The sequence below is a fragment of the Eucyclogobius newberryi genome, unplaced genomic scaffold (assembly GCF_026437365.1).
Source record: "Eucyclogobius newberryi isolate DKJ021-1_F unplaced genomic scaffold, fEucNew1.0.hap1 SCAF_582, whole genome shotgun sequence".
NCBI classification, from domain to species: domain Eukaryota; kingdom Metazoa; phylum Chordata; class Actinopteri; order Gobiiformes; family Gobiidae; genus Eucyclogobius; species Eucyclogobius newberryi.
In genome coordinates this window covers 1-13,999 of record NW_027316259.1, presented here as the reverse complement: position 1 = coordinate 13,999, position 13,999 = coordinate 1, and the positions used below count along the sequence as shown (strand labels likewise).

The window sequence follows — 13,999 nt, the reverse complement described above, 5'->3', positions numbered from 1 at the left end:
GGTGTTGGAGGAGGTGTTGGAGGAGGTGTTGGAGGAGGTGTTTGAGGAGGTGTTGGAGGAGGTGTTGGAGGAGGTGTTGGAGGAGGTGTTTGAGGAGGTGTTGGAGGAGGTGTTGGAGGAGGTGTTGGAGGAGGTGTTGGAGGAGGTGTTTGAGGAGGTGTTGGAGGAGGTGTTGGAGGAGGTGTTGGAGGAGGTGTTGGAGGAGGTGTTGGAGGAGGTGTTTGAGGAGGTGTTTGAGGAGGTGTTGGAGGAGGTGTTGGAGGAGGTGTTGGAGGAGGTGTTTGAGGAGGTGTTGGAGGAGGTGTTGGAGGAGATATCGGTTGTTTCCAGAGTCTCAGAGCGTGATGACCGTGCCGTCCTCCTCCAGACTCCACCTGTGTCTTGCCGACTCGGGGGAGGAGCCGTTATTAGCTGTGGGCGTGGTCAGACTGCCCAGACTGGCGCTGGAGCTCAGAGTCCCATTGGACGTGGCGTTGTGGAGGCGCAGGTTCAGGTGAGGCTCGTATCGCGGCACGTCAGCGACGCCCTGGGCCTCGATCACCAGGTCCTCCTCGTCCTCGCTCTCCTCTTCGCCCACGGGGAAGTTCTGGATGATGTGAGCGGGCGCGGCGCTGGAGAAGCCGCCGTACCCGTAGAAGCTGGCGCCGCTGTCGGACGAGCGGCCCGAGCTGCCCGACGCCGTGCCCGCCTCTCGACTGCGCACCACGTTGTTCCTCTGGTTGGCGGGTTTCACCGTGATGATCAGGTTATGACTGTTGGCGATCATCATGTCTGTGACCTGCAACAGCAATACCCTGATACACCCTGATACACCCTGATATACCCTGATATACCCTGATACACCCTGATATACCCTGATACACCCTGATATACCCTGATACACCCTGATACACCCTGATACACCCTGATACACCCTGATACACCCTGATACACCCTGATACACCCTGATACACCCTGATATACCCTGATACACCCTGATACACCCTGACACACCCTGACACACCCTGACACACCCTGACACACCCTGACACACCCTGACACACCCTGACACACCCTGATATACCCTGATACACCCTGATATACCCTGATACACCCTGATACACCCTGATACACCCTGATACACCCTGATACACCCTGATATACCCTGATATACCCTGATATACCCTGATATACCCTGACACACCCTGATATACCCTGACACACCCTGACACACCCTGACACACCCTGACACACCCTGACACACCCTGACATACCCTGACACACCCTGATACACCCTGACACACCCTGACACACCCTGATACACCCTGACACACCCTGACACACCCTGACACACCCTGATACACCCTGATACACCCTGACACACCCTGATATACCTTGATACACCCTGACACACCCTGACACACCCTGATACACCCTGATACACCCTGACACACCCTGACACACCCTGACACACCCTGACACACCCTGACACACCCTGATACACCCTGACACACCCTGACACACCCTGACACACCCTGATACACCCTGATACACCCTGACACACCCTGATATACCCTGACACACCCTGATACACCCTGATAACGGCGCACGCACCTGGTCGAGGCTCTTCCCTGACACCTCGATGCCGTTGACCTCCAGGACCTCGTCGTTGACCGCCAGCAGACCCGTGCCCTCGGCCAGTCCGCCCGGGACCATCCTGGAGATGAAGATCCCGGGGACCTTCTCCAAACCCTGGGCCGTGACCCTGACGCTGGAGCCGTCCCGGATGTAGAAGCCCAGCGGTTTCTCCTGCCCGTGTTTGTAGAGGCGAACGCGGCGGTGCGTCTCCGGCAGGATGTCCACGTCGATGATGGACGACACGGGACGGAAGTCTCGCGGGAGACTGATCAGGACCACCGTCTTCTTACGATGAGCGTCCGAGCGAAGCACCGCCAGCCCCGCCCTCTTCTTACGAGTCAAAGAGTCCGAGCCCAACGTGGAGTAGTCCGCTTCCTCTGAGGGACGAGAGAGGGACACACGAGTGAGTCCGCTTCCTCTGAGGGACGAGAGAGGGACACACGAGTGAGTCCGCTTCCTCTGAGGGACGAGAGAGGGACACACGAGTGAGTCCGCTTCCTCTGAGGGACGAGAGAGGGACACACGAGTGAGTCCGCTTCCTCTGAGGGACGAGAGAGGGACACACGAGTGAGTCCTCCCAAACCAATCCACAAAGACACAAGACGACATAAGACCATCTTTACACACAATCTCCCCCTCACTCTCTCTTTCAAACACGCCCTTCATCTCTAAGGACTAAACCAGGACTAAACCAGGACTAAACCAGGAGTGTGGGTGTGGCCTCTGGCAGGAGCAGCAGGGTCCACACTGGATGATAGTAATTGCTCACGGGGCCCTCACACGGGGCCCTCACACGGGGCCCTCACACGGGGCCCTCACACGGGGCCCTCACACGGGGCCCTCACACGGGGCCCTCACACACGGGGCCTCTCACACGGGGCCCTCACACGGGACCCTCACACGGGGTCTCACACGGGGCCCTCACACGGGGCCCTCTCAAACGGGGCCCTCTCACACGGGGCCCTCTCACACGGGCCCTCTCACACGGGGCCCTCTCACACGGGCCCTCTCACACGGGCCCTCTCACACGGGGCCCTCTCACACGGGGCCCTCTCACACCCTCTCACACGGGGCCCTCTCACACGGGGCCCTCTCACACGGGGCCCTCACACGGAGGCCTCTCACACGGGGCCTCTCACACGGGGCCCTCTCACACGGGCCCTTTCACACGGGCCCTCTCACACGGGGCCCTCTCACACGGGGCCCTCTCACACGGGGCCCTCTCACACGGGGCCCTCTCACACGGGGCCCTCTCACACGGGGCCCTCTCACACGGGGCCCTCTCACACGGGGCCCTCTCACACGGGGCCCTCTCACACGGGCCCTCTCACACGGGGCCCTCTCACACGGGCCCTCTCACACGGGCCCTCTCACACGGGGCCTCTCACACGGGGCCTCTCACACGGGGCCTCTCACACGGGGCCTCTCACACGGGGCCTCTCACACGGGGCCTCTCACACGGGGCCTCTCACACAGGGCCCTCTCACACAGGGGCCTCTCACACGGGGCCCTCTCACACGGGGCCTCTCACACGGGGCCCTCTCACACGGGGCCTCTCACACGGGGCCTCTCACACGGGGCCTCTCACACGGGGCCCTCTCACACGGGCCCTCTCACACCCTCTCACACGGGGCCCTCTCACACGGGGCCCTCTCACACGGGGCCCTCTCACACGGGGCCCTCTCACACGGGGCCCTCTCACACGGGGCCCTCTCACACGGGGCCCTCTCACACGGGGCCCTCTCACACGGGGCCCTCTCACACGGGGCCCTCTCACACGGGGCCTCTCACACGGGGCCTCTCACACGGGGACCTCTCACACGGGGCCCTCTCACACGGGGCCTCTCACACGGGGCCCTCTCACACGGGGCCCTCTCACACGGGGCCTCTCACACGGGGCCCTCTCACACGGGGCCCTCTCACACGGGGCCCTCTCACACGGGGCCCTCTCACACGGGGCCCTCTCACACGGGGCCTCTCACACGGGGCCCTCTCACACGGGGCCCTCTCACACGGGGCCCTCTCACACGGGGCCCTCTCACACGGGGCCCCCTCACACGGGGCCCTCTCACACGGGGCCCCCTCACACGGGGCCCTCTCACACGGGGCCCTCTCACACGGGGCCCTCTCACACGGGGCCTCTCACACGGGGCCCTCTCACACGGGGCCTCTCACACGGGGCCCTCTCACACGGGGCCTCTCACACGGGGCCCTCTCACACGGGGCCCTCTCACACGGGGCCCTCTCACACGGGGCCCTCTCACACGGGGCCCTCTCACACGGGGCCCTCTCACACGGGGCCCTCTCACACGGGGCCCTCTCACACGGGGCCCTCTCACACGGGGCCCTCTCACACGGGGCCCTCTCACACGGGGCCCTCTCACACGGGGCCCTCTCACACGGGGCCCTCTCACACGGGGCCCTCTCACACGGGGCCCTCTCACACGGGCCCTCTCACACGGGCCCTCTCACACGGGGCCCTCTCACACGGGGCCCTCTCACACGGGGCCTCTCACACGGGGCCTCTCACACGGGGCGTCTCACACGGGGCCCTCTCACACGGGGCCCTCTCACACGGGGCCCTCTCACACGGGGCCCTCTCACACGGGGCCCTCTCACACGGGGCCCTCTCACACGGGGCCCTCTCACACGGGGCCCTCTCACACGGGGCCCTCTCACACAGGGCCCTCTCACACAGGGCCCTCTCACACAGGGCCCTCTCACACGGGGCCCTCTCACATGGGGCCCATGTGAAAGTCTATTGACTTTTCTTTTACTCTTATTATAAAACTCTCCGGTCGAACTAAACACAAGAAGAACAGAAACATGTGCTGAACATGGACAAAGGTCCTAATGAGGGGCCCCCACACGTGATATATCCTGCTCCGCCTCCTCCTCCCGTCTTCACCTCCGTTTTGCTCTCAGGGACCCCACGTCACGCAGCATTTCACACAACACAAGGGCCACCTGTTGTACACCTATGTCCTTGCTTGCTTCACACAGGGAGGACATAGCTTCTGCTCGGCCTTTTAGCCATGCTAGCCTGTTAGCCATGCTAGCCTGTTAGCCATGCTAGCCTGTTAGCTTGTGAGACGGTCTGTTCTCCGCTGGGGCCCCGGTCTTTTGATGGTTTAGCTCCCGTAGCGTTAGCTGTGCTGTGCTCCAGCTCATGTTAAACAGATAGACATGGCCCCTCCCACCTCAAAGATGCTCTCGAACCATCTCATCCAATCAGAGCTCTTCACTCTCAACATGCTGACCTTTTGGTGGTGCAAGAGTCTCTAAAAGCACAGTCAGAGGTAGAGCCCAGTTTGTCATGGAAATTTGAGCTCCGCCCCTTGTTCTACAGTCACTCAGGTGTGCCTCAGGGGTCAGTACTGGGTCCAGTTCTGTTTCCTCTTTCTATGTTGCCGTTAGGTCACATGAGCATTAACTTCCACTGCTGATAACACTGACATGTTGTGGGAGGACATCTGACACAGGGACATGTTGTGGGAGGACATCTGACACAGGGACATGTTGTGGGAGGACATCTGACACAGGGACATGTTGTGGGAGGACATCTGACCTTTGCGCTGCAGGAACAGGCGCAGAAGGGGCGTGGCCTTGGTGAGGGCGTGTCGGTAGGTGTGGTGGTTGGTGATTGGCAGGAGGTCGCCCTGAAGGTCGCCGTAGGTCACCAGCAGCTCCACATTGATGCGGTGCACGAGCTGCAGCAGCTCCAGGAACTCATGGAACCCACAAGAACGGTCCAGACGGAACCGACGGAACTCTGCCCCAAACTGAGAGGACAAGAGACACCGAGACATGAGACACTGAGACATGAGACATGAGACACTGAGACATGAGACATGAGACACTGAGACATGAGACATGAGACACTGAGACATGAGACACTGAGACATGAGACATGAGACATGAGACACTGAGACATGAGACACTGAGACATGAGACATGAGACATGAGACACTGAGACACTGAGACATGAGACATGAGACACTGAGACATGAGACATGAGACATGAGACATGAGACATGAGACATGAGACACCGAGACATGAGACACTGAGACATGAGACATGAGACATGAGACATGAGACATGAGACATGAGACATGAGACCTGAGACACTGAGACACTGAGACATGAGACACTGAGACATGAGACACTGAGACACTGAGACACTGAGACATGAGACACTGAGACATGAGACATGAGACATCGAGACATGAGACACCGAGACATGAGACATGAGACACTGAGACATGAGACATGAGACACTGAGACATGAGACATGAGACACTGAGACATGAGACACTGAGACACTGAGACATGAGACATGAGACACTGAGACATGAGACATGAGACATGAGACACTGAGACATGAGACATGAGACATGAGACCTGAGACATGAGACACTGAGACACTGAGACACTGAGACATGAGACACTGAGACATGAGACACTGAGACACTGAGACATGAGACACTGAGACACTGAGACATGAGACATGAGACACTGAGACATGAGACATGAGACATGAGACATGAGACATGAGACCTGAGACCTGAGACATGAGACACTGAGACACTGAGACATGAGACATGAGACATGAGACATGAGACACTGAGACATGAGACACTGAGACATGAGACATGAGACATGAGACATGAGACACTGAGACATGAGACACTGAGACATGAGACACTGAGACATGAGACACTGAGACACTGAGACATGAGACATGAGACATGAGACACTGAGACATGAGACACTGAGACACTGAGACACTGAGACATGAGACACTGAGACATGAGACATGAGACATGAGACCTGAGACATGAGACACTGAGACACTGAGACACTGAGACATGAGACACTGAGACACTGAGACACTGAGACACTGAGACATGAGACACTGAGACATGAGACACTGAGACATGAGACATGAGACATGAGACATGAGACACTGAGACATGAGACATGAGACATGAGACACTGAGACATGAGACATGAGACCTGAGACATGAGACACTGAGACACTGAGACATGAGACATGAGACATGAGACATGAGACACTGAGACATGAGACACTGAGACATGAGACATGAGACACTGAGACACTGAGACATGAGACACTGAGACACTGAGACACTGAGACATGAGACACTGAGACACTGAGACATGAGACACTGAGACATGAGACACTGAGACACTGAGACATGAGACATGAGACATGAGACACTGAGACATGAGACACTGCACCAGGACAACCAGGATGTATATAACATATACATTATATATAACACAACATATATAATATATATAACATCCATCCATTTTCTACCGCTTGGTCCCTTTTCGGGGTCACGGGTGACTGGAACCTATCCCAGTGACTTTGGGCCTTAAGCGGGGTATACCCTGGACAGTGGCCAACACAGAGACAGAGACATAACAGACAGTTCACTCTCACTTCATTCTCTAGGGCCAATTTAGAGTCACCAATTTGACCTAAATACATGTGTTTGGACGGTGGGAGGAGCCACGGTAACACGGGGAGAACATGCAGACTCCACCCAGAGAGATCATAACAACACAACAATATACAACATGTAATATAAAATATAACATAACACATGACAAATATAATAAATGTATAACATAATTTATAACATTTAATATAGCATAAAGCACTAAACAGCACCAGGACTAAACCAGGTCTAAACCAGGTCTAAACCAGGTCTAAACCAGGTCTAAACCAGGACTAAACCAGGACTAAACCAGGACTAAACCAGGACTAAACCAGGTCTAAACCAGGTCTAAACCAGGTCTAAACCAGGACTAAACCAGGACTAAACCAGGTCTAAACCAGGACTAAACCAGGACTAAACCAGGACTAAACCAGGTCCAAAGCAGGACTAAACCAGGTCTAAACCAGGTCTAAACCAGGTCTAAACCAGGACTAAACCAGGACTAAACCAGGACTAAACTAGGACTAAACCAGGTCCAAAGCAGGACTAAACCAGGACTAAACCAGGTCTAAACCAGGACTAAACCAGGACTAAACCAGGTCTAAACCAGGACTAAACCAGGACTAAACCAGGTCTAAACCAGGTCTAAACCAGGACTAAACCAGGACTAAACCAGGTCTAAACCAGGACTAAACCAGGTCTAAACCAGGACTAAACCAGGACTAAACCAGGTCTAAACCAGGACTAAACCAGGACTAAACCAGGACTAAACCAGGTCTAAACCAGGACTAAACCAGGACTAAACCAGGTCTAAACCAGGACTAAACCAGGACTAAACCAGGACTAAACCAGGACTAAACCAGGTCTAAACCAGGTCTAAACCAGGACTAAACCAGGACTAAACCAGGACTAAACCAGGTCTAAACCAGGACTAAACCAGGTCTAAACCAGGACTAAACCAGGTCTAAACCAGGTCTAAACCAGGACTAAACCAGGACTAAACCAGGACTAAACCAGGTCTAAACCAGGACTAAACCAGGACTAAACCAGGTCTAAACCAGGTCTAAACCAGGACTAAACCAGGACTAAACCAGGACTAAACCAGGTCTAAACCAGGTCTAAACCAGGACTAAACCAGGACTAAACCAGGACTAAACCAGGTCTAAACCAGGACTAAACCAGGTCTAAACCAGGACTAAACCAGGTCTAAACCAGGTCTAAACCAGGACTAAACCAGGACTAAACCAGGACTAAACCAGGACTAAACCAGGTCTAAACCAGGACTAAACCAGGTCTAAACCAGGTCTAAACCAGGACTAAACCAGGTCTAAACCAGGTCTAAACCAGGTCTAAACCAGGTCTAAACCAGGACTAAACCAGGACTAAACCAGGTCTAAACCAGGTCTAAACCAGGACTAAACCAGGACTAAACCAGGACTAAACCAGGTCTAAACCAGGTCTAAACCAGGACTAAACCAGGACTAAACCAGGACTAAACCAGGTCTAAACCAGGACTAAACCAGGTCTAAACCAGGACTAAACCAGGTCTAAACCAGGTCTAAACCAGGACTAAACCAGGACTAAACCAGGACTAAACCAGGTCTAAACCAGGACTAAACCAGGTCTAAACCAGGTCTAAACCAGGACTAAACCAGGTCTAAACCAGGTCTAAACCAGGTCTAAACCAGGACTAGCCTGGGAGGGTGACAGGTGAGGGAGGGTGACAGGTGAGATTTTGCTCGGGCTAAAACTGCTCTAAGTTTGAGAATAACGACATTTAAAGTCAAACACAGAATTTATCTCGTGTCAAACCGCGTCATCTACACCGTTTATGTCGTTTATGTTCATCCGCGGGAGAAGTGCGTCCGCGGGAGCTGAAGTGGACACGCACCTGGCTCTTGACCTCCACGGTGCTGCTGGACACGCGCTGGACTTTGTTCATGTTTTACTCCTCTGCGCCTCCCGTGCCTCCTCTGCGCCTCCCGTGCGTCCCGCGGCCGTGTGACAGCGGCTGCTCCCGGTGTAGCCCGGGCTCGGTGCGTAAAGAGTGCGTAAAGTCCGGGTTTGGCTCAGTTTGTGCCGCTGTGTCTCGCGCTCACGTGACTGTGTGGACACGGACCTTCACAATAAGAGTCTGCACACCTGACCTTCACAATAAGAGGTCACGTTAAACTTTAGAGTTCTTTAAACTTTAGAGTTCTTTAAACTTTAGAGTTCTTTAAACTTTAGAGTTCTTTAAACTTTAGAGTTCTTTAAAGAGCTCGTGACATGTTAGACTCCTCATCTCACTCAAACACGGTTATATTTCAGACCTTTCTCCAGTTTGACCGTTTATAGTGTCACTTCCTGGTTGGACATGAGCAGCAGATATGACGTAACGTGTTGCCTAGCAACCAGACTGTAAACAGGGACTAACGTTCATCTAAATTGCACAATATTACGATTTGACAAGAAGAAATAAGAGACAACACCTTGATTTTGTTCATAAATATGAAAACCGTGTTTAGACACAAACACATTCTGTTTTACACTTACTTCCAGTGCATTTACATCTTTATATTCACTTTTTCTTTACAAAATGCAGCTTGACTGATGTAAAACTATGATGAAAATGTACCACAAGTTTTTCCCACAAAAATAAATCATAAATATAGCCGCAAGCGGCAATGATCGGCCCTCGCTACGCCGCCGCCACGCCGCAAGAGGAGGGGGCGCTAACGCGCCCCAATTGTCCTTTTATTACATCTACTGCTGAATCTGTGACGCTGTCACATCTTCTCCCCTTTGTTTTACATCAAAAAGACATTTTATTTTGAATTCTTGGCAAAATGTGCGGCTTTACCGCACAGACACCGTGACTCTTTGAATAAAAATGTGGATAACTTTTGATGGTCCTGAAGATGAGTCTCACCAAATTTCAGGTTAATAGGGCTGACGCCCTAAGAGGAGTTTGTGAAAGTCTAAAGTGTAAACATGTTCTGGCGATTTCCCCATTGGAATAACATGGAAGGTTTCGGTCATCGTTACGGCAACGCCATAACAATTATGACATGGGTCTCATTGACTTTTTGATGGGGCCAAAATTGAGTTGTGTGTCAAATTTCATATAATTTCGCAAAACTAAATATTTAACCTCCATATAAAGTCTGTAGGGGGCGCTGTGGCTCCAAATTAATTTATTTCACTTCAAGTAGGTTTAGGGCAAAGAGTTTAACAACTGATTCTAATTTGACGCAATTCGGACTTTATCTGCGCAAACGGCAGAAATGTTAAATTTGGGAGATTTCTGAAATTCTTGCTACAGTTTGCGGCTTCGCCGCACAGAGACCGTGACAGGGTCAATGTCATTTGGATAACTTTTGATGTCCCACTCCTCAGTAGCATTTTCACCAAATTTCAGCTTTTTAGGGCCAACGCCCTGGGAGGAGTTTGTAAAAGTATGACGTTTGGAAAAACTCCGAAGTCATGTTTAGCCATTTTTGAAGCAATATGGCCGACATTTGGTTGGGCGGACGGAATTGCCGTAATAATATTTTTTACTTCTCTTGTCACTATCTACCTCTGTGCCAAATTTCATGATTCTACGATCAAATTTTTTTTGGGTCATTTCCCATCTCTCAATGCATTTTTGGTACATTTGGGGGCGCTGACGCGCCAATTTTTTTTTATTTTAGAAAAGGGATGTAGAATGTAGAGAGGCACGATTTTTAGAGGTGTGCAAATTTTTGTGACTTTTCGTCAATGTTCACTGGGTGAAAAATAGGGGGGTTGGTCCCGAGAATAAGAAGAAAGAAAGAATAATATTCCGATGCGAAAACAATGTTTCCCATTTTCCAAATATCATAAACTATACATTTTCGGAAAGTGCTCGCGCTTTCCTACCTCATGGTGTGGGTCCCTGGTCACTGACGGGTACTTTCGTTAATTTTGAGTGGGCTCCGCCCACTTTGTGTTTTTGGCCCTCTTTACAGTAATAATGTTACATTTTTGCATTACATGCTTATATGAACGGAACATGCAAGAGATGGAACGTGTTCGTGAGCTACTTAGGGCAAATGAGTGCTTTATATGGAAGCGGTCGTCATCCCAATGTAAAGTGCTCGTTTAGTGCGCACTTTTGCACGGGCTTCGCCCGTTTACAACGGTAATGTTCCATTTTCCTACAACTAATTAGTATGCACGGGGCGTGCATGAGTGAAGGAGTGCGTTAGTGAGTGTTTGGAAGTGGGCGAGCGCTTCGCGCTCGATTTCGTGCGCACTACGTGCGCACTTTTGCAGCCGTGCTTTGCACGGCCTTACGAGATTAATAGGCCTCTCGCAGCTTGTGGCGCTCGGGCCTAATAATAACACTAATAAAAACTAAAATGGGATTATTTGTCATGTGACTTTAGATGAGATCAGAATCAGAAAAGGTTTATTCTCATTGTCAATGAACAGAATTCACAAAGAGAGGAACTTGTTTTGGTGCAACATAAAACAATGAACAATGAATGAGTCAAAAAGGGAAACAATTTAAGTCTACAATGGGATAAAAACAACAATAAACTATAAGATAAAAAATAGGCTCAGTATGTTCACAAATGTACAATAGAGTTTATATAAGAAGAGCAGAAAGTGAGAAATTAAATGATGGTTAAAGTGTTTAAGAAGTGTTCATGAGTCCAACAGCAGAGGGGAGTGGCCTCCTGTCTGAGGGGAGTGGCCTCCTGTCTGAGGGGAGTGGCCTCCTGCCTGAGGGGAGTGGCCTCCTGTCTGAAGGGAGTGGCCTCCTGTCTGAGGGGAGTGGCCTCCTGTCTGAGGGGAGTGGCCTCCTGCCTGAGGGGCGTGGCCTCCTGCCTGAGGGGAGTGGCCCTCCAGCGTACCACATGGTCACCATGTGGAGCCACAGACAGGGACAAACAGAGACTACAGCGCCCTCTGCTGAGAAGGAGATCGGCTGCAGACTTCCATCTGAGGCAGGAGGCCACTCCCCTCAGGCAGGAGGCCACTCCCCTCAGACAGGAGGCCACTCCCCTCAGGCAGGAGGCCACTCCCCTCAGACAGGAGGCCACGCCCCTCAGGCAGGAGGCCACTCCCCTCAGACAGGAGGCCACTCCCTTCAGACAGGAGGCCACTCCCCTCAGACAGGAGGCCACGCCCCTCAGGCAGGAGGCCACTCCCCTCAGACAGGAGGCCACTCCCCTAACCCACAAATTAAATTGATCAGACGCATTTTGTCAAAAAAATTGCTGCAGTAAATTATAAAAAACTTTAAATAAACGTGTGAAAAAGTAAAAGCTCAAGTGAAGCAAAAGTGAGAACACAGCGCCCTCTGCTGGAGGAGAGAGGTCTGAACCAGGACTAAACCAGGACTAAACCAGGTCTGAACCAGGACTAAACCAGGACTAAACCAGGTCTGAACCAGGACTAAACCAGGACTAAACCAGGACTAAACCAGGACTAAACCAGGGTCAAAGGTTGAAGTGCCCTTTTCTCAGCAGCAGGAGGCGCTCTCTCACTCTTTCTGCTTCAGCCCCTCCCTCTCTCTTTCTCTCTCACTTACACTATCTCACCCAAGCCCCCGGAAGCCAAGATGGCCGCCATTGAAGCCTATGGAGCTGCTCATTGGCTCATGGTTCCAAAAACGTGTTTTAGTTCCGCATTACTTCCTGAACACTGGTATTTCTCCTCCCACTTTTGTGACGTCATCGCCGTGAGGCTTTGGCGTCGGGAGCGCGCACGTCACAGCAGCGCGACAGACTGAGAAGAGTCAACACGGACTTTTGGAATAATTCGGCTTGAAATAGTCTGTTTACGTAACGTATAATGATGAATTGTTATATCCATCTATAAATATACATGTATCATGTTGTAAAGCTCTGATATTTAAGAGAATTATAAAGAAGTGTTAAGATAAAAAGTCTGGTTTAATGACAATGAATCACATTTAGAGGTTTAATAACGTCCTCATCATTTTCTGTAGTTTTTGGTTTGGGTATTTATTTTGTTATTAACTTTTCAGTTATTAATTTACATAATATAATTTGGCCAATATGTATTTTTTTTAATCAGATGAGAAGAAATATAAAATATAATCATCGATTCTGTTACATAATTGAGTTAAGAAGTATTTAATTATATTCAGTTTCCTTTTGTGTCGTTTTTTGTATCATGTCAATCTTTAATAAATACAAAACACATTTGTTTATTAATGTATTTAATAAGAATAATGAACATGAATGAACTTGTTCAATAAATGCAAATCTGATTATAACTACAAATGATAAATTGATTTTAGCCAGTTTTAGTTGAGTTTTAAAGCTACAATGTGGGAGTCCCTTATTAAGGAGTTTGAGTCTGTGTAATGTTCATTATTATTATCATCATTAATAGAATCAGAAAATGTATTGCCATTGTCAAAGAACAGAATTCACAAACAGTGGAACTTGCTTTGGTGATTCAGTGCAACATAAAAATATTAACAATGATAAAACAACCTGTATAAGTCAAATAGAACAAACTGAATAAGATAAGATATTCTTTTATTGTCCACACATGAGGAAATGTCGTTGTTGCAACACAGCAGATACAGAGGAAAAGGACAGAAAACTTAATAGATCGATCTTAATAGAAGAACTCTTATAAACAAAAACTCCTCTAGACAGAACCTCTCATTTCTTAATAAGAAATGGAGGAAATAAAGATAAAGATAAAATAAAAACAGCGTAAGACAAAATAATACTAATAATAATGGTAAAATAAACACTCTTTTTACATCAGTTATATGCACATGAATGTGACATTATTGTGTTAAAATACTTTGTTTCCATGGTTACACAGTCTTCTGTACTTCAGTAACTCCTCCGTTCAGCTCCATCATATGACTGAGAGAAACAGAACATGTCACAGCTTTAGATTAATACAAGTCATATAA

The 13,999-nt window shown here is 50.5% G+C and overlaps 1 protein-coding gene across 1 annotated transcript; it reads right to left on the bottom strand.

Moving 5' to 3' along the window:
- Window positions 1-224: 224 nt before the first annotated feature.
- LOC140346162 (partitioning defective 6 homolog beta-like) lies at window positions 225-9,028 on the bottom strand. The gene is made up of 4 exons (XM_072432334.1): window positions 8,978-9,028; window positions 5,186-5,399; window positions 1,594-1,994; window positions 225-778 (listed from the first exon to the last, which is right to left on the bottom strand). The coding sequence occupies exons 1-4, from the start codon at window positions 9,026-9,028 to the stop codon at window positions 335-337; spliced, it is 1,110 nt and encodes a 369-aa protein (XP_072288435.1). The 3' UTR covers window positions 225-334.
- Window positions 9,029-13,999: the final 4,971 nt, after the last annotated feature.